The sequence below is a fragment of the Salvelinus alpinus genome, chromosome 18 (genome assembly GCF_045679555.1).
Source record: "Salvelinus alpinus chromosome 18, SLU_Salpinus.1, whole genome shotgun sequence".
NCBI lineage: Eukaryota > Metazoa > Chordata > Actinopteri > Salmoniformes > Salmonidae > Salvelinus > Salvelinus alpinus.
This window is the reverse complement of record NC_092103.1, coordinates 303241-329608: the sequence shown is the minus strand read 5'-3', so window position 1 is coordinate 329608 and position 26368 is coordinate 303241. Positions and strand designations below refer to the sequence as shown.

The 26368-nt window shown below is 40.9% G+C and overlaps 1 protein-coding gene across 3 annotated transcripts; it reads right to left on the bottom strand.

Annotated features, from left to right (window-relative positions):
- Window positions 1-477: 477 nt before the first annotated feature.
- On the bottom strand, window positions 478-25504 carry setd9 (SET domain containing 9). Of its 3 annotated transcripts, XM_071349579.1 has the most exons (7): window positions 25325-25504; window positions 21799-21992; window positions 18561-18716; window positions 11615-11738; window positions 10597-10712; window positions 10271-10376; window positions 478-951 (listed from the first exon to the last, which is right to left on the bottom strand). In XM_071349579.1, exons 1-7 carry the CDS (start codon window positions 25420-25422, stop codon window positions 864-866), a joined length of 882 nt encoding a protein of 293 aa, XP_071205680.1. In that variant the 5' UTR covers window positions 25423-25504; the 3' UTR covers window positions 478-863. The 3 variants fall into 3 exon arrangements, with proteins under 3 accessions (XP_071205680.1, XP_071205681.1, XP_071205682.1); XM_071349580.1 differs by lacking the exon at window positions 18561-18716 and having other exon boundaries at window positions 25325-25495; XM_071349581.1 differs by lacking the exons at window positions 18561-18716; window positions 21799-21992 and having other exon boundaries at window positions 25325-25503.
- Window positions 25505-26368: the final 864 nt, after the last annotated feature.

Here is a 26368-nt window from a genome sequence, read left to right as displayed (position 1 = left end):
GCTTCCAGAACTCGGTAGGGAGTGTTGCAACCGAGGACAGACGATTTTTTTATGCGCTTCAGCAGTGCAGTTCCGTGAGCTTGCGTGACCTACTACTTCGCTGCTGAGCAGTTATTGCTCCTAGACGTTTCCACTTCATAATAACAGCACTTACAGTTGACCGGGGCAGATCTAGTAGGGCAGAAATTTTACGCACTGCCTTGTTGGAAAGGTAGCATCCTATGACAGTGCCACGTTGAAAGTCACTAAGCTCTTCAGTAAGGCCATTCTACTGCCAATGTTTGTCTATGGAGAGTGCATTGGCTGTGTGCTCGATTTTATACACCTTTCAGCAACAGGTGTGGCTGAAATAGCTGAATCCACTAATTTGTCCACATACTTTTGTAAATATAGTGTATTTGACTTTCCACAGTGAAGTTGTGAAGGTTGACCGTTCAATCGGGGTTAAGACTATAGTGTAAAGTAGACAAGACAGGATTTAATCTCATCATTCAAAAGTAAAAGTTTATTGTTCATAAAACTGTACATACTCTTTTGTTGAATATTTTATATTTTGTTCCAGACAAAACGTGTGTATAGATGCAGAAATAAAGGAAAATGTTCTTATGAATATGGTCTTCTCAGTTTCATGTTCTCCATTTTTCCTTCAGTCTCTTTCATTGTCCTTCCCTCATAGGCTACACAGAATCATCTGGCCCACAGTTCTTCAGAGAGGCTTTCACTTGACTAGTTGAATAAGTACTTTTCATAATAATCTTACGTGTTCAAAAATCTTAAGACCTGGGTTGTGTGCACTAAGGCACACTGTAGCCAAGTGTTTCTTCTTGAACAAGTTCGGGTAGTACCGGTTTTAAAAATGTGACCTAATGCACGATGGTGAAGTAGTTCGAAAAGAGTTCCTCCCCTGGGTGGATGTCTCTTAACGCTACAAGGACCACACATCGCAAAGGCCTGGAGGAGAAGAGAGAAGCTGTTGTCACTAGTTAACTTGCTTTGGCCAACGCAAACTGAGCCAGTGCTAGTCCTAGTCCAGATGTGGCTATGTAAAGTCACAGCCGATTCAAACGTCGATCGGGCGCGAGATAAACCGTGCGAACAAGAACAAGATTAAACATTGCGTGAGCAAATACGAGTCGAGAAAGAAGAAAAGTGGTCGAGCGAGAAGAGGACAAGTCCCAATTGCCAGCGTGGTGAATGCAAATTAAATTACAGAGCTTGCAAGTGTGACTGAGTGAGCAGAACTGAATTGCTGCATGAATGCTGTGTGTGCTGATTCAGTTCTAAACAACCATCAGAGTCCATCCTCACCTCCTGAATCACTGCAACGGATTGTCCGGTCTGCTGAGATGGTCATTGGCTAACACCTGCACTCCAAGGTCCTGCACGACTCCAGGGCAAAGAAACATGCAGGGTGGAAATTCTGCATCTATATATTTTGTCTGTTTATTGTGACAGTACCATTTCACAGAGTCAAATTCCTGTACATGCAAACGTACTGGGCAAATAAAGCAGATTCTGACATGTTTAGCTGGTTTATCATATATCAGTTTCTATTATTTTGGACTGTTTAAGTACTGTATGAACTGCAGCAGGTTCTCCCCTTTGTCTTCATATAATTCAAAATCCCCATTTGCGCTGTGTCCTTGGGCTTAATACGCTAAATATTGGATCCTGCCTTCAATTAGTGGACTCATTTTATGGTGTTTGCTAGAGCTGCCTGTCTGCTTTTCGTTTTACAGACGAATGTCGCTGGCTAAGAAGTAATTAGCTAACGTAGATTCCACTCAACTCAAGGTATAGTATACCTATTTGAATTTATTTCCCAATTAATTTGGGAGGTTACTGCTCAAGCAGGCTACCTAGCTAAACCTTAGTCTGAGCTAAACAGAATCGGTTTGAAGGCTCAACCAATCACACAATGGGTTGCAGGCCAAATAAGCCAATCACAACACTGGATTGGCCAAGGGCAGGAATTTGTTAGTTTGGCCACTCACTGGAATGACGGACAATCTAAGGTTTCTAGACACTCACCCGCCTTTAAGCCCGCCCCCCCATCAGCCTGAAATCGATAGTTACTGGGTATGTAATTCCAGTTCTATATCATAGAGCTAGATGGCTGTACTCCTTGTCAGTGCCAACAATTCCCTTGTGAAAAAAGGTAAGGCCCAGCTGTGGCTGCCACCAAGTACTAGAATGTAGTCCAATAGACTAACAACTACTGTGACCTAACTCAACTCGCCGCACCTAGTCAAAGTGTCGGCTCTCCACAGCCGACTGGCCGGTACTCCGCAGGAATCCCTCCCCGGAGGAGTCTCTGCCTTCCCTGGAGAATGGATTTAGGAGGATGCTCCTGGTGACTTAGTGGACGTTCCTGTCCTCAATCCTACCTCCCAGCCATGGAGATATGTCGCTCACCATGGAAGTCGAAAACAGAAAACTCTGGCAAAGGGGGCCTTCTTGGCTTTGCCACCCTGGATCCAGGAGGTTCCGGCGCCTTGTTCACCGGGGGCTTCCAAATCGAGATTGGATTTGGAGGTACCTGCGCCTTAGTCCTCTGTTCTGTTTCTCTCTCCAGTAGCTTCTACCTCGGGTTCAGATCCTCAGAGCTTTCCCCCCTCATGGGACAGTGAGACTAAGAGTCTGGCCCATTCATCATCCACAATGGATACTACAGCTGGCTCAGGTCCATCGGGCCCCACCACCCTTTGGTCCTTGAGGGGTTTGCGAAATCACTCGAGGCGAAAGAACGGCCGGACCTCATCAGCCGTTGCACCAGCTGTCGTCATCGGCAGCTCTATGGTAAGAAACATCTTGGTTCCTGGGGCAAAAACCCTGTGCTACCCTGGAGCACGAGTACAGGACGTTACAAGACAGCTTCCAACTGTTCTACGACAGCTGCTGGGTGCTGACAGCGTCATCTTGGCTCCTGAACTCTGTCCACGAATTTCAAGGCTGCATTGAGACAATGATTTATCAACGACCCAGACCCAACTCAGATAATCCCTACCATTGTGTAGCCGACTTGTCGTAATGCTGCAGCAGATTTACATTATCCCAGGGGTGTTGGCAGTCACAATGTAAGTCATCTCATTTATGTCCCTCTAACTCCCCTGAATGCCTCTGTCGAGCCTACAACTATTGTATACAGCAATCATGTGCCTATGAACCAGAGTTATACTGTTAGCACTGAGGCGGTGTGCCCTAGAAGGAATTCCACTGTGTTTTTCTCACCCTGTACTATCAGATTTACAGCTTTAAATTTGCTTTACAAATCCATTGGATGTCATGATCACAATATAGTAGCCATATCTAGGAAAACCAAAGTACCAAAGGCTGGGCCTAATATAGTGTATATGAGGTCATACAATTAGTTTTGTGATGATATAAGGAATATTTGCTGGTCTGTAGTGTGTAATGAGGAGCAACCAGACACATTTATGAAATTGCCTATTCCAGTCACTAATAGGCATAAACCCATTAAGTAAATTACTGTAAAAACGTAAATCCCCACGGATTGATGAGGAATTGAAAAATAGTATGGTTGAGAGGGATGAGGTAAAATGAATGGCAAATAAGTCTGGCTGCACAACCAATTGGCAAACGTACTGCAAATTGAGAAATCATGTGACTAAACTGAACAAAGAGAAGAAACTATACTATGAAACAAATAAATTGTATAAAGAACACGTTTTGGAGCACCTTAAATTAAATTTTGGGCAAAAAGGCAAACTCAGCTCCATCATTCATTGAATCAGATGGCTCATTCATCACAAACCCAGTGATATTGCCTACTTCTTTAATGATTTTTTTCCCCCCCCATCGGCAAGATTAGCGAACTTAGGCATGACATGCCAGCAACAAACGCCGACACTACACATCCAAGTATAACTGACCAAATTATGAAAGACAAGCATTGTAATTTAGAATTCTGAAAAGTGAGTGTGAATAACTGAGGATAATAGCGGACGATATTGCCACTCCTATTTGCTATATCTTCAATCTAAGCCTACAAAAAAAAAGTGGGTGTTCTCAGGCCTGGAGGGAAGCAAAAGTCAATCTGCTACCCAAGAATGGTAAATCCCTCTTTACTGGCTCAAATAGCCAACCAATCAACCTGTTACCAATCCTTAGTAAACGTTTGGAAAAAATTATGTTTGACCAGATACAATGCTATTTTACAGTAAACAAATTGGCAAGACTTTCAGTACGCTTATAGGGAAAGACAATCAACATGCACGGCCCTTACGCAAATGACTGATGATTGGCTAAGAGAAATTTGTCATAAAAAGATTGTGGGAGCTGTTTTGTTAGACTTTAGTGCGGCCTTTGACATTATTTATCATAGTCTGCTGCTGTAAAAATGGATGTGTTATGGCTTTTCACCCACTGCTATGTTGTGGATAAAAAGTTACATGTCAAATAAAACAAAATTGTATTTGTCACATGCGCCAAAAACAACCGGTGTATGCCCTACAGTGCAATGCTTACAAGCCCTTAACCAAGAAAGCAGTTGTGAAAAATACAAAAAAAAAAGTACAAAATAAAAGTAACAAATAATTGAAGAGCAGCAGGGGTGCCGGTACAGATTCAACGTGTGGGGGCACCAGTTAGTCGAGGTAATATGTACATGTAGGTAGAGTTATTAAAGTGACTATGCATACATAACAGAGAGTAGCAGCTGCGTAAAAGGGGGGGGGGGGGTGCAAATAGTCTGGGATAGCCATTTGATTAGATGTTCAGGAGTCTTATGGCTTGGGGGTAGAAGCTGTTTAGAAGCCTCTTGGACCTAGACTTGGCGCTCCGGTACCGCTTGCTGTGCGGTAGCAGAGAAAACAGTCTATGACTAGAATGGCTGGAGTCTTTGACAATTTTTAGGGCCTTCCTCTGACACTGCCTGGTATAGAGGTCCTGGATGGCAGGAAGTTCGGCCCCGGTGATGTACTGGGCCGTACGCAGTACCCTCAGTAGTGCTTTGCGGTCGGAGGCAGAGCAGTTGCCATACCAGGCAATATGTCTAACAGACCACAGAGGGTGTTCTTTAATGGAAGCCTCTCCAACATAATCCAGGTATAATCAGGAATTCCCCAGGGCAGCTGTCTAGGCCCCTTACTTTTTAAAAACTTTACTAATGACACGCCACTGGCTTTGAGTAAAGCTACTACAGCGAGTGAAATTACTGCAACACTTAGAGCGGCAGTCAGTTTTAGAATGGGTGGCAAGAAATAAGTTGGTCCTAAATATTTCAAAAACTAAAAGCATTGTATTTGGGACAAAACATTCACTAAACCCTAAACCTCAACTAAATCTTGTAATAAATCATGTGGAAATTGAGAAAGTGGAGATGACTAAACTGCTTGGAGTAACCCTGGATTGTAAACTGTCATGGTCAAAACATGTTGATGCAACAGTAGCTAAGATGGGGAGAAGTCTGTCCATAATAAAGTGCTGCTTTGCCTTAACAACCCTATGAACTGCTGTCCAGTCGTGTGGTCAGGTGCCACAAATTTGCTCAGAACAGGGCAGGACGGCTGGCCCTTAAATGCACATTGAGAGCTAACATGAATACAATGCATGTTAATCTCTCAGGGCTCAAAGTAGAGGAGATATTGACTTCATCACTACTTGTTTTTCTAAGAAGTATTGACATGCTGAATGCACCAAGCTGTCTATATAAACTATGAGCACACAGCTCGGACACCCATGCATACCCCACAAGACATTCCACCAGAGGTCTCTTCACAATCCACAAGTCCAGAACAGACTATGGACGGTGTACAGTGCTACATAGAGCCATGACTACATGGAACTCTATTACATATCAGGTAACTGATGCAAGCAGTAGAATCATATTATTATTAAAAAATATATAATAATACACACCTATGGAACAGCGGAGACAGGCACAGATACTCACACGCATACACATGCACTCTACACACGTACACATGGATTTTGTATTGTAGATATTTGGTAGAGTAGTGGCCTGAGGGCACACACTTAATGTGTTGTGAAAAGTGTTATGAAATGTAATATTTCTAATTGTATAACTGCCTTAATGTTGCTGGACCCCAGGAAGAGTAGCTGCTGCCTTAGCAGCAGCTAATGGGGATCCTTAATAAATAAAAATATAAAAAGACTGGTGGGCAAGAGAATCATGTATTGAACTAAACATGTAGACATGGGGTATTCAGCTTTTACACTACGAAGTCCTGAGCCTGCTGGTTTTCTGTTCTACCGGATAATAAATTGCATCTACCTGGTGTCCCAGGTATAAATCAGTTCCTGGTTAGTGGGGAAAAATTGAATAAAAAAAAAAAGCAGTGGAACTGGCTTCGAGGTCCAGAGTTGAGAATGAGGGATGTAAGACAGCCAATCAATCACATGTATTTATAAAGCCCTTTTTACATCAGCAGAGGTCACAAAGTGCATATACAGAAACCCAGCCAAAAATCCCAAAGATCAAGTAATGCATGTCCAGTGGGGGGGCTGCCCAAAACAACCCACCACCTCGCCCCCTTCAGCTTAAGTCCTCTAGGCAGCTAAAGTGTACGAAAGTAGACTGTACGAAACAGCCCGATGACTTATCTAACAGGTAGAAATGTATAAAAGGGGAAGGTGTCAACCACGATGCTGCAGTGCAGATATCCTCGACCCCTGCACCCCTAAACATTTTGGGCAGAAGTCATCGCACCTCGACGTGTAGAGTGAGCCCTAATGTCCTAAGGCACTGGGTGCCCCTTAGTCTCATAGGCCAAGGCAATGACATCACAGAGCCAATGAGACAACCGCTGTTTTGAGAGTGGTCGACCAAGCGCTCCAGCACCATAGCACACAAACACCTAACCATTGCTGTGCCCTTCACATAAGGTGGGGACAGGACACAGATGGAGATGTTCCTCTCTCTCCAGCATGAGGAGGAAAAAAGGCCTATAGCTCTAGGGTCCGCGATATGTAAGAGCTCTTAATAATCTCAGGCATGACCACCGGATTAGGAAACAACACCGCCCTGCTCAGATCACCATTGATGGCGAGACATTCAGGTCGCGTTGACAGAGCGCATAGATCGCTGACACGCTTGGGCAAGTAATGATGCCGTCTTCGAAGACAACATTCTCAGAGAGATCTGGGCCAAAGGCTCAAACGGTGGTTCACACAACGCGTCTAGCACTAAGGTGCGCTCTTTTCCCAATTCACTGCAAGACCCAGACGGGTGAGATGAGTCACCCGTCGGGTCGTGTGTGCGATCGCCAGCTCTGCTGACGGGGTGAGAACCAGCAGATCGTACAATTATGCAGGAACACTGTCGACGCAGCGGCTTTATTGCCGCCTCCACACATTTGGAAAAGGTGCGAGGAGCTTGGGCGAACCCAAAAGGCACTCATGTACTCGTACGCCACTCCTTGGAAAGCAAAGCACAGAAACTTCCTGTTCCGGAAGCCCCGGAACATGGAAAAAGTCACCCTGATGGATACACTCCAGAAGGTGCCTCGTTGTGAGCACGCGGAAAGGTCGTTTGGGTACGGACTTCTTTAAAACCCGCATATCCAGAATCTGCCTCATCTTTGGCATGAGAAAATAGGTAAGAGTAAAGCCCGCTGTTTCTCTGCTCTGGGGGAACTACTGTTAGCGCTTCCTTCACCAGAAGCTCTGCAATTTCCTTGTTCAGAGCTGTAACCTTCTCGGGTGACGCCATCACCATTTACACGACCCCTGTAAAGGGTGGAGGGGCAGCGAAATTGAATGGCATAACCCCCCTGGATCAACGGCGGCAGGATCATCTTGAGACTTATCTTGCCATGCAAGTCTTCAGACTAATCTTCAGTCTCACTGAAGAAAATAGGAAGACTGTAGGGGCGCGCTCCTATATAAAGGGAGAGCTGTACTCCAATTGGCTGGAGCACATGCATAATTATTTTGTCAGGCTATTGGCTGCCTAGGCAGTGGGGTAAACCACTAGGAGCAAAGCCCACTATAGGGCAGGGCGCCACAATATAGAACCAAACCCAATGTGCCAAGACTTAAAAGCGAGCAACTTGAGAAATTGAGAGCGAAAACTTGACCATGACAAGTGACTATTGCTGGTGGACAATTGAATGATTTAAAATGTATTTGTTACACATTTGAATCACATTTCTTTGATTACAGTTCTATATTTATTGTTTAGGACATTTTTAATCTGTGGCTATGATGTCCTGCTCGCTCAAAGTCACACTTGCAAGCTCTCAAGTTTAATTTGTGCTCTCGGCTGGCCTGTGGACTCGCGGGACCCGTCCTCTGCTCGCTCGACCACATTTCTTCTGTTTGCACACGCAATGAGGTTCTCGCACCCCTTCAACTTTTGACCCGGATTTGACTCCATAACGATGCTTTCCATTGCCTGTCCAGTGTAGCCACGCATTATTACATATAAGAACATTTAAAACGTCCCAAATCACATTTGAATTTACTCTGCCGATTGTCTGTGGTGTTGATTGTTAATGGTTTGAAATTTGAGACAAAATATCCAAGTATTATTTATTGGACGTTGAGATTATTATAATTTTTTAACCGCTTAGATGTTGTCCTCTATTTAAGGGAATTGAAGCGGTTCTGCCGACTGTGTGTACAATGCGCTCATTTGTGTACAATGAATGTCGCAGGGTTCAGTGCCTTATAATGCCAGAAAGCACCCCACCTGTCTGCTCTCCCCTCCCTCTGAGCGACAGAGCCCAGGCTGAGAGACGGCATATTAAAAGGGGAAAGTCTAGCGATTTCAGTAATCGTACTTTCATCTCGCTGTGATATTCTCAGCCGGATTTAGAACTCAACATGAAAAAAATACTAAATCATTTTGTAGAATTGAAACACGACCACTTTCTCTTGGTCAATGAGGGACGTAAATCACTGCAGACATACAAATGGAGTCTTTGCGTCACTCAGAGGGGCTTGGCAGAAAATGCTCTCATCATTTATATGAAAATTTGTACTGTCACTAAATATGATCATATATATTTTACAGTTGTAAAGGTGAAATCTTAAAGTTGTTTATAACTTGTTTGTTACTATATTTAAAAAAACATTTCAGTCATTGCAAGCCCTATTCCCCCACTTTTGTTGAATAGGGAAAAATTGGTTTTATATTTTCTGAATATTTGTTGTATAGACTTGAGTACACCTTGGGAATTTCCAACTACTTTTCCCAGAAAGGTGAGTTAGACTTGTATAGATATATACAGCATTACTAGTTATTGTTCATGGCCATCTCATGAAAAATAATTACATTTGGGTATTTCTATTTTGGAGGAAATCTACATTTTGCCATAACATTCTTCAAAAAGTTATTTTTAAGGAGTGGGGCAGTCCAACTCCTTGCATAATTGTTTTGATTCATTAAAGAGATAGTAAAGTGTTGGAGAAACAGGGGAGATCGGGGAGTCAAACGGCAGTGGGTCAGATTCGAACCCATGCTTACTCTGGCATACATGTGGGTCAGCGGCTGGAACACACAGGCCACAACATCGAGATTTCTATAACCTGGCACATAAGCACAACCATGTAAACACGAGCAAGACTTTGGTTAGCATGCATTGCATGCATGTTCTTCAGTCTTGTACACATGCATTAGGGGGATGAGCAAAAAAAATCTTGATTGCCACACAGAGACCTGCGTTTTGAAGTTGGTTTAATAATAATTTCCTGTGGATATTTTGTCTCAAATTTCAATCCGAATAATAACCAACCCCACGGACAATCGGCAGACTAAGTTCAAACAATTGTATTAAACCTTCTTGACAGACAAGGGACATTTAGGTTGTCTTCTATGTAATAAGGTGTGGCTATGCTGGACAGGCAATGGAAAGCGTCGCCACATGCCACATCGAGACTAAGCCAGTTCAAGACAGGCTGGCTCAGAAGACTACTCACTAGTCAACAACAGCAAAAGCTGCTGTTTGGAAATGGAGCCAAAACAGAAAGTCATTAACATTTGTATTAATACATTTATAGCTGTGAATACAAACAGAAACACTAGGTTTGGTATCCCTGGTATAAAACGATTAAATAAACACCCCAGTAGCCTAGACCAGAGCCGTATCCATATTCATAGCTCTGGCCTACACTTGCTGTTAATTGCTCTAAATTACTTATGAGTGAATCAATCCACACAGCTGCTGAATTAATAAATGAACTTTTGAGATTGCAATGGGCGCAGTCAACAGTAACACAATCAACAACAACAAATACTGCAGGAAGTAGGGACCAACATTATTTCAAGCATCCTTTAAATTCTTGCCTTTGCGTATCATGTCTGTAATTCACATTGGGAAGGTACTGGCGAAGTTCTAGAGGAAATGCTTCAGGCACATCATACTCCTGATAGCACACATTTGCAGCCCTCTCTGAAAGACAAGAGTATAATTCCACACACACAAAAAAAAGGAAAAGGAATATTTAGATATGCTGTGGTCACAGCATTCGCAACATTGCAGACAGACAATAATTATGTAAAATAAATAGTCTTCATGATATAAGAATATAGAAGCATATCTGTATAGAAATATTTTATCTAATTATAGCTAGCCCCATTTCTCCTATGGGTGAGCAGAGATGTGATGGTACCATTTGAGCAGTTGTTCACATATTGACCCACTGCTAGCGGGTTTTCTGTATTGGCTGTCAACCAAGTGATGTCACTCAACCCGAAAGGACCAAGGCGGTCTCTTCCACTGCACGACCTGGAAAACATTAATACTTTTAAATATGAATGCTGTCCATCTACATGTGAAAAACTGTTGTAGGATAGTCATCAAGCCTAGGACATTTTTCAGTAACACTTTACTTGACACCAAGCATCATAACACGGTCATAACCATGTCATACCAGTTGACATAACATGGTCATAACCCTTTCATGACATATTTAGACCTGTTGTGACATATATTGCGTTATGACACCTACATAAGAGTGTCAAAAACCACAAAACCTACCACACAAGGCAAAACATTCCATTACACCATATCCTACATGTCAACAGTATGTTTGTTATACATTTTATTTTATTGACCATATTAAATTATCATTGTAATTGCGGACACATTGATGTCAGACATGCACCTACCCCAATGCTCTGTTGACGACTGGGATGAATGCAGGAGCAGATTTCAGGAGCAGGACAAGATACCCTCTTTTTGACTGATAAGGGTATGTATGATTATGATGGTCACAATGCTTCTTGACAGTGTCATAAAGTGTATTTTCTTGGACCAAGTAAAGTGACACAGGATGGTCATAACACTTCTTGACAGTGTCATAAAGTTAAAATAACAAAAAAAATGTATATGTTGAAAAAAACATGACTAGAGAATGAATTACAACAACAAAGGATTAAAGAAACAAACTTTCAAATGAAAGGAATTTTCTTGGCAGTGAAAAAAAACATTTGAAACAAAACGTGGGTTTTGACATTGATGGAGGTGTCATAACCAGCCATAAAATAACGCAATATATGTTCATGACAGTGTTATGATCATATGACAGGTTATGTCACCTGTTATGATATTATGCAATGGTTATAACCGTGTCATGACACTGGGTGTCAAGTAAAGTGTTACCCATTTTTCTATGCCACATTTCTCACCTGTACACTATTTTAGAGATGCCTTTGTCATTGCCGTCAATCAAAACATGATCTATGCATCTGAATACAAAAGGGTTCCGAATGGACTGGAAGAGAATGGGCTCATATGCCTGATAGATGGTACCTGCATGGATAACACAGAAATTAGTCACTCATTCACACAATGGTAAATCACAACACTTGTCCAAGTGATATGCATTTCCTTACTTACTTTCAAAATAGCTATGCTATGTATTAAAATGGGTACTTTTTAATCTATGTTCTTGCTTATACTAAAGAGATACATGAGTATAAATACGTATCCCTCTTCTTAGGTTGGTGTTATGATAAATGATGGTTTGTCGGGACTGATGGTTTGTACGGTTGTGGTTATCAGTACAGCTCCATCTAGTTGTCGTGTTGGGGATAACTGTTGTGGACAACTAGCATTTTAGCTAAGCCTAACCCAGGTTTTTTTCACTCCAGATACAAACAACTTACAGACACACACAAACAACGACTACATCTCATCTGCCCAGACCCATATGCTCACAGCCCCATCCCTAGTGCCTGCATTATTGCTTGCCACTTGGTCTTAAATTGTGCCAATTTGTTTTTCCTCGGTCGCCCATGCTATTTCAATAAATCATTAGATTTTTCCATTGTGTTAATGATGGCGGATTGATTGATTTCCAAGTTTTTAGTAATGTAATGTAACTTAAGTTGCATATATTTGAAACCATCTACATTGGTCAGACAAAATTGCTTTTTAATTCCGTAATGGAAATCAATGTATTTCCTGTTACCAAGTAATTTATGGTTTCTATGCATTTAGTTTTCCATGTGGACCAATAATGAAATAAAATAATAATAAAACATCTGAATTCTGAAAAGCTATGCAAGGATTGTTCCATAAGGCTGTGTTTTTAGGGAAATATTGGTTCTTGTAAAAGTATCATTTTCCTCCACATTGTTATAAACTATGAAGTCATTAATGTTCTTAGCTTAATACTACTTTGAAAATAGACACGTAAAACGATTCTGGGGATGAGCATGCACATCTTAAATATGTACCCATTGTTCCTCTTTAGTTAATTTAACTATGTCACAAGTAAAAGCCTTGAGATCATCATCATCCCCCTAATGTACGCCTTAAAGGCATCCCACATTATATTGGGGGTTGTTTTTTCTGACCTCTGTCTACATTTGTAATTATAAAATGTAATTTGTTCATTTATGTATTTAATACATTTTGGGTCCGGAAGATGCACTCTGTTCATTCTCCTAACGGTTGCTAAATGTATATAAAAAGGTTCAACAGTTGACAGTGCATGTCAGAGCAAAAACCAAGCCATGAGGTCGAAAGAATTCTCCGTAGAGCTTCAAGACAGGATTGTGTCGAGGCACAGATCTGGGGAAGGGTACCAAAAAATGTCTGCTACATTGAAGGTTCCCAAGAACACAGCGGCCTCCATCATTTATAAATGGAAGATGTTTGGAACCACCAAGACTCTTCCTAGAGCTGGCCGCCCGGCCAAACTGAGCAATCGGGGGAGAAGGGCCTTGGTCAGGGAGGTGACCAAGAACCCGATGGTCTCTCTAACTCTAGAGCTCTGTCACTCTGTGGAGATGGGAGAACCTTCCAGAAGGACAACCATCTCTGCAGCACTCCACCAATCAGGCCTTTATGGTAGAGTGGCCAGACAAAAGCCACTCCTCAGACAGCGCGCTTGGAGTTTGCCAAAAGGCACCTAAAGACTCTCAGACCATGAGAAACAAGGTTCTCTGGTCTGATTAAACCAAGATTGAACTCTTTGGCCTGAATGCCATGCGTCACATTAAACCACATTTTATTAGTCACATGAGCCGAATACAACAGGTGTAGTAGACCATACAGTGAAATGCTTACTTACGAGCCGCTAACCAACAGTGCAGTTTCAAAAATGATGGTTAAGAATAAGAGATAAAAGTAACAAGTAATTAAAGAGCAGCAGTAAAAAATAACAATATATACAGGGGGGTGCCGGTACAGTGTCAATGTGCGGGGGCACCGGTTAGTTGAGGTAGTATGTACATGTAGGCAGAGTTAATTAAAGTGACAATGCATAGATGACAACAGAGAGTGGCAGTGGTGTGGAGAGGGGGGGGGGGGGGGGGACAATGCGGTTAGTCTGGGTAACCATTTGACTAGATGTTCAGGAGTCTTATGGCTTGGGGGTAGAAGCTGTTTAGAAGCCTCTTGGACCTAGACTTGGTGCTCCGGTACCGCTTGCCATGTGGTAGTAGAGAGAACAGTCTATGACTAGGGTGGCTGGAGTCTGAAATGTTTAGGGGCTTCCTCTGACACCGCATGGTATAGAGGTTCTGGATGGCAGGAAGCTTGGCCCCAGTGATGTACTGGGCTGTTCGCACTACCCTCTGTAGTGCCTTGCGGTCGGAGGCTGAGCAGTTGCCATACCAGGCAGTGATGCAACCAGTCAGGATGCTCTTGATGGTGCCGCTGTAGAACCGTTTGAGGATCTGAGGACCCATTTTAAGTCATATCTGGAGGAAACCTGGCACCATCCCTACGGTGAAGCATGGTGGTGGCAGGGAAGTTTTTCAGCGGCAGGGACTGGGAGACTAGTCAGGATTGAGGCAAATATGAACGGAGCAAAGTACAGACAGATCCTTGATGAAAACCTGCTCCAGAGCGCTCAGGACCTCAGACTGGGGCGAAGGTTCACCTTACAAAAGGACAACGACCCTAAGCACACAGCCAAGACAACACAGGAGTGGCTTCGGGACAGATCTTTGAATGTCCTTGAGTTGCCCAGCCAGAGCCTGGACTTGAACCTGATCGGACATCTCTGGAGAGACCTGAAAATAGCTGTGCAAACAATAGCTGTGCACTCCCCATCCAGCCTGACAGAGCTTGAGAGGATCTGCAGAGAATAATGGAAGAAACTCCTCAAATATAGGTGTGCCAAGCTTATAGCATAATACCCAAGAAGACTCAAAAATATAATTTAAAAAAATCTATTTTAGAATAAGGCTGTAATGTAACAAAATGTGTAAAAAGTCAAGGGGTCTGAATACTTTCCGAAGGCATATATGGACTGAGCAGACTTAACAAAAAACATATTGCAAATTACTAGAGGTGCTATGCCTTTTTAGGGCTTTTTTCCTCTCCTAACGTACCAAAAAAAAATTACAAAAATAAAAACATGTGGATACATACATTTGAAGAAATACTGCCACTTAAGTACTGTGGTTAGTTTGTATTACCTAATAAATGTCATTAAAGTATAGTTGCTGGTGGGGGGGGGGGGGGGGGTCTACTTAGGGTGGGTCCTCCGAGAGAAGTATCTGATCCCAGTCACTCTATCACAATCCCCCGGATATAGCCCCTCTCTATTCTCACAAATAACCACCACCAACCACTGCCGGGATTCGGAGTTGAGACTTGATTCCTTTCTCTTCCAGTCAATGTCTGATCGTAAGGGTATTTAGCGTTCTTCTGCTTCACGCCGATCCGATGGCATCGCACCAGATGCTCCGGTGATAAATCCACGCCTAGCTCCTCCGATATCAGCTTGATCACGTAGCTGGAAAGGTCCCCTTTTTCCTCATCTTCCAGTAGGGACGATATTCTCATTATTTTGTCTCCGTTTTCTAGCTAATTCAGTTAAACTTTTAAAGTTTGCACCTTTGTTTCCAGAAGGCCAATTTTGTTGTCTTGTTCATCCACGCGCCAGCCCTGTATATACATATGACACGATAGACTCTACTTTCCTTTTGAGGAAATCTACTTTTTTAACAGATTGTAACAGTTTGTTGTGGTAATGTTTAGCCATGTTTTCCTGGATATCCTTCAGCTGTTCGTTGCTCTCATTTGCATCTCCAAGTTGTTCTTTGTCTTTTCCTTTAAGGGAAGCCATTGCTTGTTGGGTTCGAGTTTGTCGCTTTACTTAGATTTATGCACAACTGCAAACCACTGATAACTCACTTTCTCCTGGTTGCTTGGGGATATATTGATCTATCGACTTGTAATGCTTAATTTAAACTGTTGTCTGGCTTCTACATATAATCCCAGTTACTACATACATTTTCCTAACCTGTTACATTAATTCTCATAACCTGCTACGTAAATGTCACTTCTGTCCGTAGCTGGGTTGGCTTAGCTAAAATGCTACAATTGTCAACAAACCATCAGTCCTCACAAACCATCAGTATCACTCCACTGGAATTCAATACGATCACAGGCTGTCGACAATGCAGCTTTTAAAAGGCAATATTCCCGTATTCGTAGAGATCACATTCATGATAACAGTGGATTTCCACTGGGGACGATGAAACAACGGAAGCCATACATTTTCAATGAAAGACAAGCAAGGTGGTGGAGGACCGTCAGGTGAGGCAAGCATCGGTGAGGGAGCATGAACAGGGCGGGATCTAAGTTGGGGAAAGCTGAACTTGATCCAAATGGTATTCCAATACATTTTTGAAAGTTGAAGCTCATTTATTGCATTCCTATGAAATTGAAAAACTAAAATAAAGCAAAAATGACACCAGCCATTATCACCTTGGCTTCTGTAGCTTCATTCACCTCAGTTGATCTACGAACTAGGTCGACCGATTAATCGGAATGGCCGATTAATTAGGGCCGATTTTAAGTTTTCATAACAATCGGTAATCGTCATTTTTGGACACCGATCATGGCCGATTACATTGCACTCCACGAGGAGACTGCATGGCAGGCTGACTACCTGTTACGTGAGTGCAGCAAGGAGCCAAGGTAAGTTGCTAGCTAGCATTAAACATATCTGATAAAAAACAATCAATCTTAACATAATCACTAGTTAACTACACATGGTTGATGATATTACTAGCTTATCTAGCGTGTCCTGCGTTGTATATAATTGATGCGGTGCCTGTTAATTTATCATCAAATCACAAACTACTTCACCAAACGGGTGATGATCTAACAAGGACATTCTCTGAAAAAAAGGACTGACATTGCACCGATTTGTACATAACCATCAATGCCCTTCTTAAAATAAATACAAAAGTATATTTTAAACCTGCATATTTAGTTAATATTGCCTGCCAACATGAATTTATTTTAACTAGGGAAATTGTGTCACTTCTCTTGCGTTCTGTGCAAGCAGAGTCAGGGTGTATGCAGCAGTTTGGGCTGCCTGGCTCGTTGCAAACTGTGTGAAGAACATTTCTTCCTAACAAAGACCGTTATTAATTTGCCAGAATTGTACATAATTATGACATAACATTAAAGGTTGTGCAATGTAACAGCAATATTTAGACTTAGGGATGCCACCCGTTAGATAAAATATGGAACAGTTCCGTATTTCAAAGTATAAACGTTTTGTTTTCGAAATGATAGTTTCCGGATTTGACCATATTACTGACCTAAGGCTCGTATTTGTGTATTATTATATTATAATTAAGTCTATGATTTGATAGAGCAGTCTGACTGAGCGGTGGTAGGCAGCAGCAGGCTCATAAGCATTCATTCAAACAGCACTTTCCTGCATTTGCCAGCAGCTCTTCGCTGTGCTTCAAGCATTGCGCTGTTTATGACTTCAAGCCTATCAACTCCCGAGATTAGGCTGGCAATACTATAGTGCCTATAAGAACATCCAATAGTCACAGGTATAGGAAATAGAAATTATATAGAGAAATAGTCATATAATATAACTGCAACCTAAAATTTCTTACCTGTAAATATTGCTGACTCATGTTAAAAGGAACCACCGGCCTTCATATGTTCTCATGTTCTGAGCAAGGAACTTAAACATTAGCTTTTTTACATGGCACATATTGCACTACTACTTTCTTCTCCAACACTTTCTTTTTGCATTATTTAAACCAAATCGAACATGTTTCATTATTTATTTGAGACTAAATTGATTTTATTGATGTATTATATTAAGTTAAAATAAGTGTTCATTCAGTATTGTTGTAAACGTCATTATTACAAATATATACGCAATTTTTTTATTTAAAAAATCGGTATCGGCTTTTTTTGGTCCTCCAATAATAGGTATCGGCGTTAAAAATCATAATCGGTAGACCTCTACTACGAACACATAGCCTGCTAGCTATAGAGGAGAGTGGGGTATGTTGAGCCAAAGGGGTAAGTTAACCCAACCTTGTTTCTAGGAAACCATAAACAAAATATATCATTTGACCAAATATTGAGGAAGAGGTCATCATTTCATGGAGTCTGTGGAGGAAGAAACCACACGGAAAAAATAAGTGGTAAGGAAGTTCATATCCCAGCGATAAAAAGTACAAAGTGTTTGTTAGGCATTAAGCCCGTGTCAAAAGATGCTTAAAATGAATAAAATACAAAAAAAGCGATTGTGATTGAGTAATAAAGCTAGACATGGCTTTAAAAAGGTAGTGGTAATATTTCTTTCAGTACAGAAATGTGTAAGTGGGTTAACTGAGCCTGTCCGGTGGTTCAACTTACCCCATACCCGGGTAAATTGCGCCAAGAGAACACTTTTTTTTGGACAATCTGTTTTCAAAACTGTCACGTTAATATGAATTCTGATTATTTCCAAGGATACACAACATCTTGAAATATATGTAGATATATATATGTTGGAAAGAATGCTATACATCTCCCTTGATGTAGTGATGCTGAATGTAAAAAAAAAAAAAATTATACTCAATTTACCCCACTCTCCCCTACAATTAGCCGCTATGTCGCTCATACAGTATCAGACTGACAGACTGAGTATGCTTCTAGGTTCACACATACACAGATCATGTATTTGAAACCCATCTCAATAATAGTAACATCATAATGTTACACCCCTGAAAGGGTGCGGGGAAATAGGAGAAAAACACATAGCATATGTGGGCTCAATTGGAAATGACCTTTAAAATGGTGCATTGTCGACAAGCGCGATCAGATTGAATCCCGGCCTCAGTCGTCATCATCAGTGGTGAGAATTACCTGGGTACATGGCCACTGTAGTTCCTTTATGCACAAAGCCCCTGGTAACAAAGACTCCTGTTCCAGCGAACGGCAAGGAACTAGGCTTTCTCTCAATACAGAACCCAACCGTGAGTAACATCGTCTCGATGGGCTTATGCTCTCCTTTTGGTTCTCCTGTTTCATATTATAATAATTAGTCACGCATTTTAGGAAAACATGTTCCATATGGTTGGCCACAGCCAGATATTTGAAAGACAGGTATAGAAAGGAAGACATGCACAATTAATAGGGCTGAGAAGGGAACAGTACAGATTGTTATGTTATTTTTTGCATGTATAGGATGTGTGCTCTTGAGTTGGCTCATCATTATCTTGACTGTTCTTGAATAACAAATAGTTTTAAAAATCTGAACATGGTATAGTTACATATATAACATCAATATAGACTGAGTGTACAAAACATTAGGAACACCTGCCCTTTCCATGACAGACTGACCAGGTGAAAGCTATGATCCCTTATTGATGTCACTTGTTAAATCCACTTCAATCAGTGTAGACGAAGAGAAGGAGATAGATCGAGACATTGTGTATGTGTGCCAATCACAGGTTGAATGGGCAAGACAAAAGTTAAGTGCCTTTGAAAGGGGTATGGTAGTAGGTTCCAGGCGCACCGGTTTGAGTGTCAAGAACTGCAACGCTGCTGGGTTTTTCACACTCAACAGTTTCCTGTGTTTATCAAGAATGGTTCACCACCCAAAAGACATCCAGCCAACTTGACAACTGTGGGAAGCATTGGGGTCAACATGGTGTCAAGTGTTCCACAGGGATGTTGGCCCTTGTAGAGTCCATGCCCCAATGAATTGAGGCTGTTCTGAAGGTGTTCCTAATGTTTGGTATACTCAGTGTATAGAGTCAAACACTTAAAATACATTCAAAGTGACATTTTGGCCTTGCCCAGGACTCCAATATGACTCCCTAATGTTTAATCTCTAGGTTCTTCAAAGCAAAAAAAAATTGTCATATGAAGCTCTTGATATGTAATATGACTAGTATTTTGATTTCAATAAAGAAATACATACATTTTTGAATACTGTATAAACATGAATATTGAAAATACTGTATACCATTGTTGGTTTGGCAAATGTTTCTACATATTATTGAACATAGTTTACTCCACGGCCATATCAAAGTTCCAGAGTGGGATGTCTGCTACTTTTATCCGATTTGTAAACCTTAACAGATTGAACGTGAAAATGGATTCAAAAGGGTCGCCCTCTGCTGGTGATTTGCAGGGAGTGCAATACATAAGTAAAAGGAGGTCTGTGATTGCCTACTACGCCAATTTCTCTGTATAAAATGGGCCATAACTTTAAAACTAGCAGAGATGCCACTCTGGAACTAATATGCCCGTTGAGTATATTATGTTCTACAATATATACAAACAAATGGCCAAATCTAAATTTGTATATTTCCAATATTCATGTTTATATTTTGATATATTTTGGGGGGGGGGGGGGGGGGAATCAAAATACTACAGAACAAGCGGTAAGGCTTCATATGACACCAATGTTTGCTTTGTAGCACCTACCGATGAAACATTATGTAGTCTTAAAGGAGAAAGCCAAAATGTCATAAATATGTAAACTTTGATAAATTATTTCTCAATTATGCTTTTACATACAGTGCATTCGGAAGTATTCAGACCTTGATTTTTCCCATTTTATTGTGTTAGTCTTATTCTAAAATTGATTAAATAGTTTCCCCCCCTCAATCTACACACAAAACCCCATAATGACAAAGCAAAAAACAGGTTTAGACATTTTTGCTAATTTATTAAAAATAGAAAACTGAAATAACAAATTTACATAAGTATTCAGACCCTTTTTCTCAGTACTTTGTTGAAGCCATTTTGGCATCGATTACAGCCTCATGTCTTCTTGGGTATGACGCTACAAGCCTGGCACACCTGTATTTGGGGAGTGTCTCCCAGTCTTCTCTGCAGATCCTCTCAAGCTCTGCCAGATTGGATGTGGAGCATCGCTGCACAGTTATTTTCAGGTTTCTCCAGAGATTTTCCATCAGTTTCTAGTCTGGCTGGGCCACTCAAGGACATTCAGAGACTTGACCCGAAGCCACTGCTGTGTTGTCTGTGTGCTTAGGGTCGTTGTCCTGTTAGAAGGTGAACATTCGCCCCAGTCTGAGGTCCTGAGCGCTCTGGAGCAGGTTTTTATCAAGGATATCTCTCTGTACTTCACTCCGTTCATCTTTCCCTTGATTCTGACTAGTCTCCCAGTCTCTGCCGCTGAAAAACAGAGCACCAGAGCACTCAGGACCTCAGACTGGGGCAAAGGTTCACCTTCCAACAGGACAATGACCCTACGCACACAGCCAACTTGAACCCGATCTACTTGAACCCGATCTAACGTCTCTGGATAAACCTGAAAATAGCTGTGCAGCGACACTCCCCATCCAATCTGACAGAGCTTGAGAGGATCTGCAGAGAAGAATGGGAGAAACTCCCAAAATACAGGTGTGCCAAGCTTGTAGAGTCATACCCAATAAGACTCAAGGCTGTAATCGCTGCCAGAGGTGCTTCAACAAAGTACTGAGTAAAGGGTCTGAATACTTACGTAAATGTGATCAGTTTTTTTTAAATAAGTGTACAAAAAAATCTAAAAACCTGTTTTTGCTTTGTCATTATGGGGTATTGTGTGTAGGTTGATGAGGGGAAAAAACGATTGAATTCTTTTTTAGAATAAGGCTGTAATGTAACAAAATATGTCAAAAGTCAAGGGGTCTGAACATTTTCAGAATGCACTGTATGTCAACAATCCTTCCTCCAAAGGACCATTCTACGGATTACATTTCATGAAAATTCCCAAAATCATGGTCAATATTTGTCTAGGTTTCGTGAGGAATCACTCCAAATAGTTGAGCTGTGCTTGATTTAGTTTCCTCTGTATACTGGAACAGTTTCGATCAAGAACACGTCAGTAAGTATTTAAAAGTATATGATTTTGTATACATTTGACCTAGGTCTGATTCTTATCTCTGGTAAATGGAACACTAACACGATTAATTCAACTAATCGACAACCCATCAAGCCCCTAAGTCATTGAATAAGCTGCGTTAGTGCTGGGCTGAAACAAAAGCCTGCACACACTGTGCCTAGGAGCCAGTTTAACGAATGCTGTGCTTCTATGTCTTTCCCACCCATGATTACATTCCCTAACAAAAGGCAGAAACAAAAACAAAACCTATGTCTGGTCCCTCAGTGGTCTCTGGGCTGAGGTAGCGGGTTTGAGTCGAGGCGGGAAGCAGACGTAACACCTCTCCCTGGTGTGCAACGTCATTTCTGAGCAGTGCCCTAAAAAGGTGTAGTAGTGTTTCTGACACCACCTCATCCGAGACCAGCCGGTCTTTTGAGCGCTCTGTGACATGGCGAATAGTTCTGTGGGAAAAAAAGGACAGAATAGGCCATTGCAAATCAGCTCTTCACTTACTATGAGGCTAAAGAAAATATGCTTCCACTAAATGTCTGGATGCTGCCTGCCTGAGGACAAGAATGCAAGCTCTAATAATCAAGGGGATAGCCAACATAAATCAGCAGATTATGCAAAGTAAAGACAATGAAACTAGAAAAGTACATTTCCATTAAGAAAATATATGCTTGTTAGCTTGTCTTAAAGTATCTATTGTTGTGAAATAAGTAGTGACTGCAGTAGTAGTGGTAGTGACTGATTATAGTTGGGAAAAGTAGGCAGATGGGAAAATTTATTGATTGGATAGCCTGAATATGTTGGTTTGCTGTCTAGCTTGAACGGTCAAGAGTTATTGGTGGTGGGTTATTTTATGCATATTTTTAGAGTTAAAGGTGTTAAAAAACAGAAAGTTAGGATAGCTTGAACATTTGTAAGTTGGTCTTATACATAGAGAATGATAGAGGACCCTAGATGGATAAAACTAGTTTTTGCAGGGACATTTTTAAGCAGTCAACTAGGTGGGACTTCCTATGGATTAAGGAAGGATCACGATTCCATCCAAGTCATCAGGAGGGATCAACCAATTAATTACACTCTTGAGCAAACATTCTATAACTGGAGGTGGCAGTAATTCACCAACCTTGGCTTTATACCTGTCGAAACACACTCCAGATGGCAGTGAGCACACTTTCAGTTTGTATACCAACTCATATTAGTAGAGATGAAAATTGTCTACTTCAAAATGGAGATGGCCTCAATGGCATTGCCCATGCAGTCACAGATGTCATAATGGTACAGATACACAGAAGAGTCCTCTATTATATCTATATATATGGTCTTATAGCTTAAAAATGCAATATGTAACTTTTTGGGCGACCTGACCAAATTCACAAAGAACTATAGATCTGTTATTGTCATTGAACGCAAGTCTAAGAAGCGCTAGATCTGTTCTATGTCTGCCATTTATATTCTTCCCATTCATAAGTTTTGTTTTTGAGTCTTTTGGTTTTGTACACCAGCTTCAAACAGCTGAAAATACAATATTTTTGCTTATTGAAAATATATTTCACAGCGGTTTAGATGGTATAATGATTATCTACACGATACAGTTGAAGTCGGAAGTTTACATACACCACAGCGAAAATCATTTAAACTCAGTTTTTCACAATTCCTGACATTAAATCCTAGTAAGAATTCCCTGTCTTAGGTCAGTTAGGATCACCACTTTATTTTAAGAATGTGAAATGTCAGAATAATAGTAGAGAGAATGATTTCAGCTTTTATTTCTTTCATCACATTCCCAGTGGGTCAGAAGTTTACATACACTCAATTAGTATTTGGTATTATTGCCGTTAAATGGTTTAACTTGGGTCAAACGTTTCAGGTAGCTTTCCACAAGCTTCCCACAATAAGTTGGGTGAATTTTGGCCCATTCCTCTTGACAGAGCTGGTGTAACTGAGTGAGGTTTGTAGGCCTCCTTGCTCGCACATGCTTTTTCAGTTCTGCCCACATATTTTCTATGGGATTGAGGTCAGGATGTTGTGATGGCCACTCCAATACCATTTTGTCACAACTTTGGAAGTATGCTTGGGGTCATTGTCCATTTGGAAGACCCATTTGTGACAAAGCTTTAAACATCCTGACTGATGTCTTGAGATGTTGCTTCAATATATCCACATAATTTTCCTATCTCACGATCTCATCTATTTTGTGAAGTGCACCAGTCCCTCCTGCAGCAAAGCAACCCCACAACATGATGCTTCCACCCCCGTGCTTCACGGTTGGGATGGTGTTCTTCGGCTTGCAAGCCTCCCCCTTTTTCTTCCAAACATAATGATGGTCATTATGGCCAAACAGTTCTATTTTTGTTGCAACAGACCAGAGGACATTTCTTCAACGATCTTTGTCCCCATGTGCAGTCGCAAACCGTAGTCTGGCTTTTTTATTGCGGTTTTAGAGCAGTGACTTCTCTCTTGCTAAGCGGCCTTTCAGGTTATGTCAATATAGGACTTGTTATACTGTGGATATAGATACTTCTGTACCCGTTTCCTCCAGCATCTTCACAGGGTGCTGTTGTTCTGGGATTGATTTGCACTTTTCGTACCAAAGTACGTTTATATCTAGGAGACAGAATGCGTCTCCTTCCTGAGTGGTATGACGGTTGCATGATCCCATAGTGTTTATACTTGCGTACTATTGTTTGTACAGATGAACGTGGTACCTTCAGGCGTTTGGAAATTGCTCCCAAGGATAAACCAGACTTGTGGAGGTCTACAATTTTTTTCTGAGGTCTTGGCTGATTACTTTTGATTTTCCCATGATGTCAAGCAAAGAAGCACTGAGTTTGAAGGTAGGCCTTCAAATACAACCACAAGTACACCTCCAATTGACTCAGGCTAATTGACATAATTTATCAGAAGCTTCTAAAGCCATGATGGAATTTTCCAAGCTGTTTAAAGGCACAGTCAACTTAGTCCGTGTAAATTCTGACCCACTGGAATTGTGATACAGTGAATTAATCTGTCTGTAAACAATTGTTGGAAAAATGACTTGTCATGCATGAAGAAGATGCCCTAACCAACTTTCCACAAGTTTCTGTACTTGCTTATTTTGTCACAAACTAAAATTAGGCAAAATATTCACATTTTAGCAACCAGGAAATGGTAGAGTGATTTCTGCATATAGCACCTTTAATTGGCCAAGGAGCAGGACCATTTTGAATAGCTACCTCTGTAGAACTATGGTTCTCATTCAAACCCATGTTAAGTTATACACATTCAAAATTGGTTAGAGTTCAAAAACGATATATAATAATCAAAAAGCTATTAAGTAGGGTCAGTCTTAACATTTCAATGTTGGTTTGGAGTTGATAGCTTAAACGGTGAAAGAGATATGTCTATACGTTTTGTTTTTCTGGCCCTTTTAAATTCAGTTGAAATGCATTGGGAGCTCATTTAAATATTTTTGCAGTTCAAAAAGTATATATGCTATCATTAACATTCTCAAGCAATCTAAATTGGGTCAGTCTGCACATTTAGGAAGTTCGTTTCCTGTTAATCGCTTAAGCACTAGAGCGAGAGGAATAAATAGAATATTACGAGTATTTCAGAAATCTAGAGTGGTCTTGCCATCAGCAAGTACTTTAATTACATGAATTAAATTGCTATAGTTAACTAAATTGTTACCATTATATTAACATAGGCCAACACAATTGCACTGAATTGTGCACCTTTCTCGATACATTTTTTCATACATAAAACCATTGACATTGTACACTTAATTCAGAGACTTCAGAATTACCTCTCATTTTTACGAAGATTCAATGCAATCCACGGAACGAATCTGTGTCTGTAGGACTTCCATTTGTCTAGAAACCTTTTCATTACAATTCTGAACATAATCTGGACATGGAGGCTGACATGTTGGATTCTCCCCGTAAATCAAGTAGCTGGTGGAAAAAACCCGCTACCGCCATCTGCTGAAAGAAGGGAGAAACAGGGCTACTTAAGCAGTAAAATAAAAAATAACACGTCGTGGAAATAGTTTATAGACCTACACGAAGAAGTTGAATTTACTCTAGCCAAGTTAAAAAATTATGTTAATTTGTAGCCCAAAAACATTGAAAACACATAGCGTTTAGAAATGGAAGGTATTGTCATTATAGCCCATTAGACAATGAATAGCAGTAGCCATGACTGTATGCAACAATAGCATATACACTGTATACATATGTACATTTATGAAGACCCTCACTGCCAAATTGTTATGTAATCTTTTCTAACTGTCCAATATTAACCTTGGACTTGTTCAAGTCGTGCGCAAGGTGGAAACATCTGCCGTTGAGCCCGTGAACAAGTTATGCTGCGTTAAAACGAGTGACGCAAAAACAGTCATACCAGTAGGCATAGCAGGGCAAGAAAGACTTAGAAAATACTTCAAATTTGATTAAAAACAATGTTCTCTCTCCTACAATGAGTCAGGGGTTAATAACACTGATACCTAAGCCTAAAAAAGAAGTGCTGCTCATCGATAACTGCCGTCCAATTTGTCTTCTTAATAATAACTATAAGATATTAGCCGTACTACTTGCAAAAATAATTAAAGAAGTCCTGGATGCAATCATTGATTTAACACAGTCTGGCTTTATGAGGAACAGACATATTTCTAACAATATCAGACTAGTATTAGACATACTTGACTACTCAGACCTAATAACCGAGGATAGCTTCATATTATTTTTGGATTTTTATAGTTATAAGGAATTCGTATCAGTATCAGTTATAAGGAATTCGTATCACTTTACAAGGTCCCTGTAACACCTAAAGATTTTGCAATTGTTTTAGA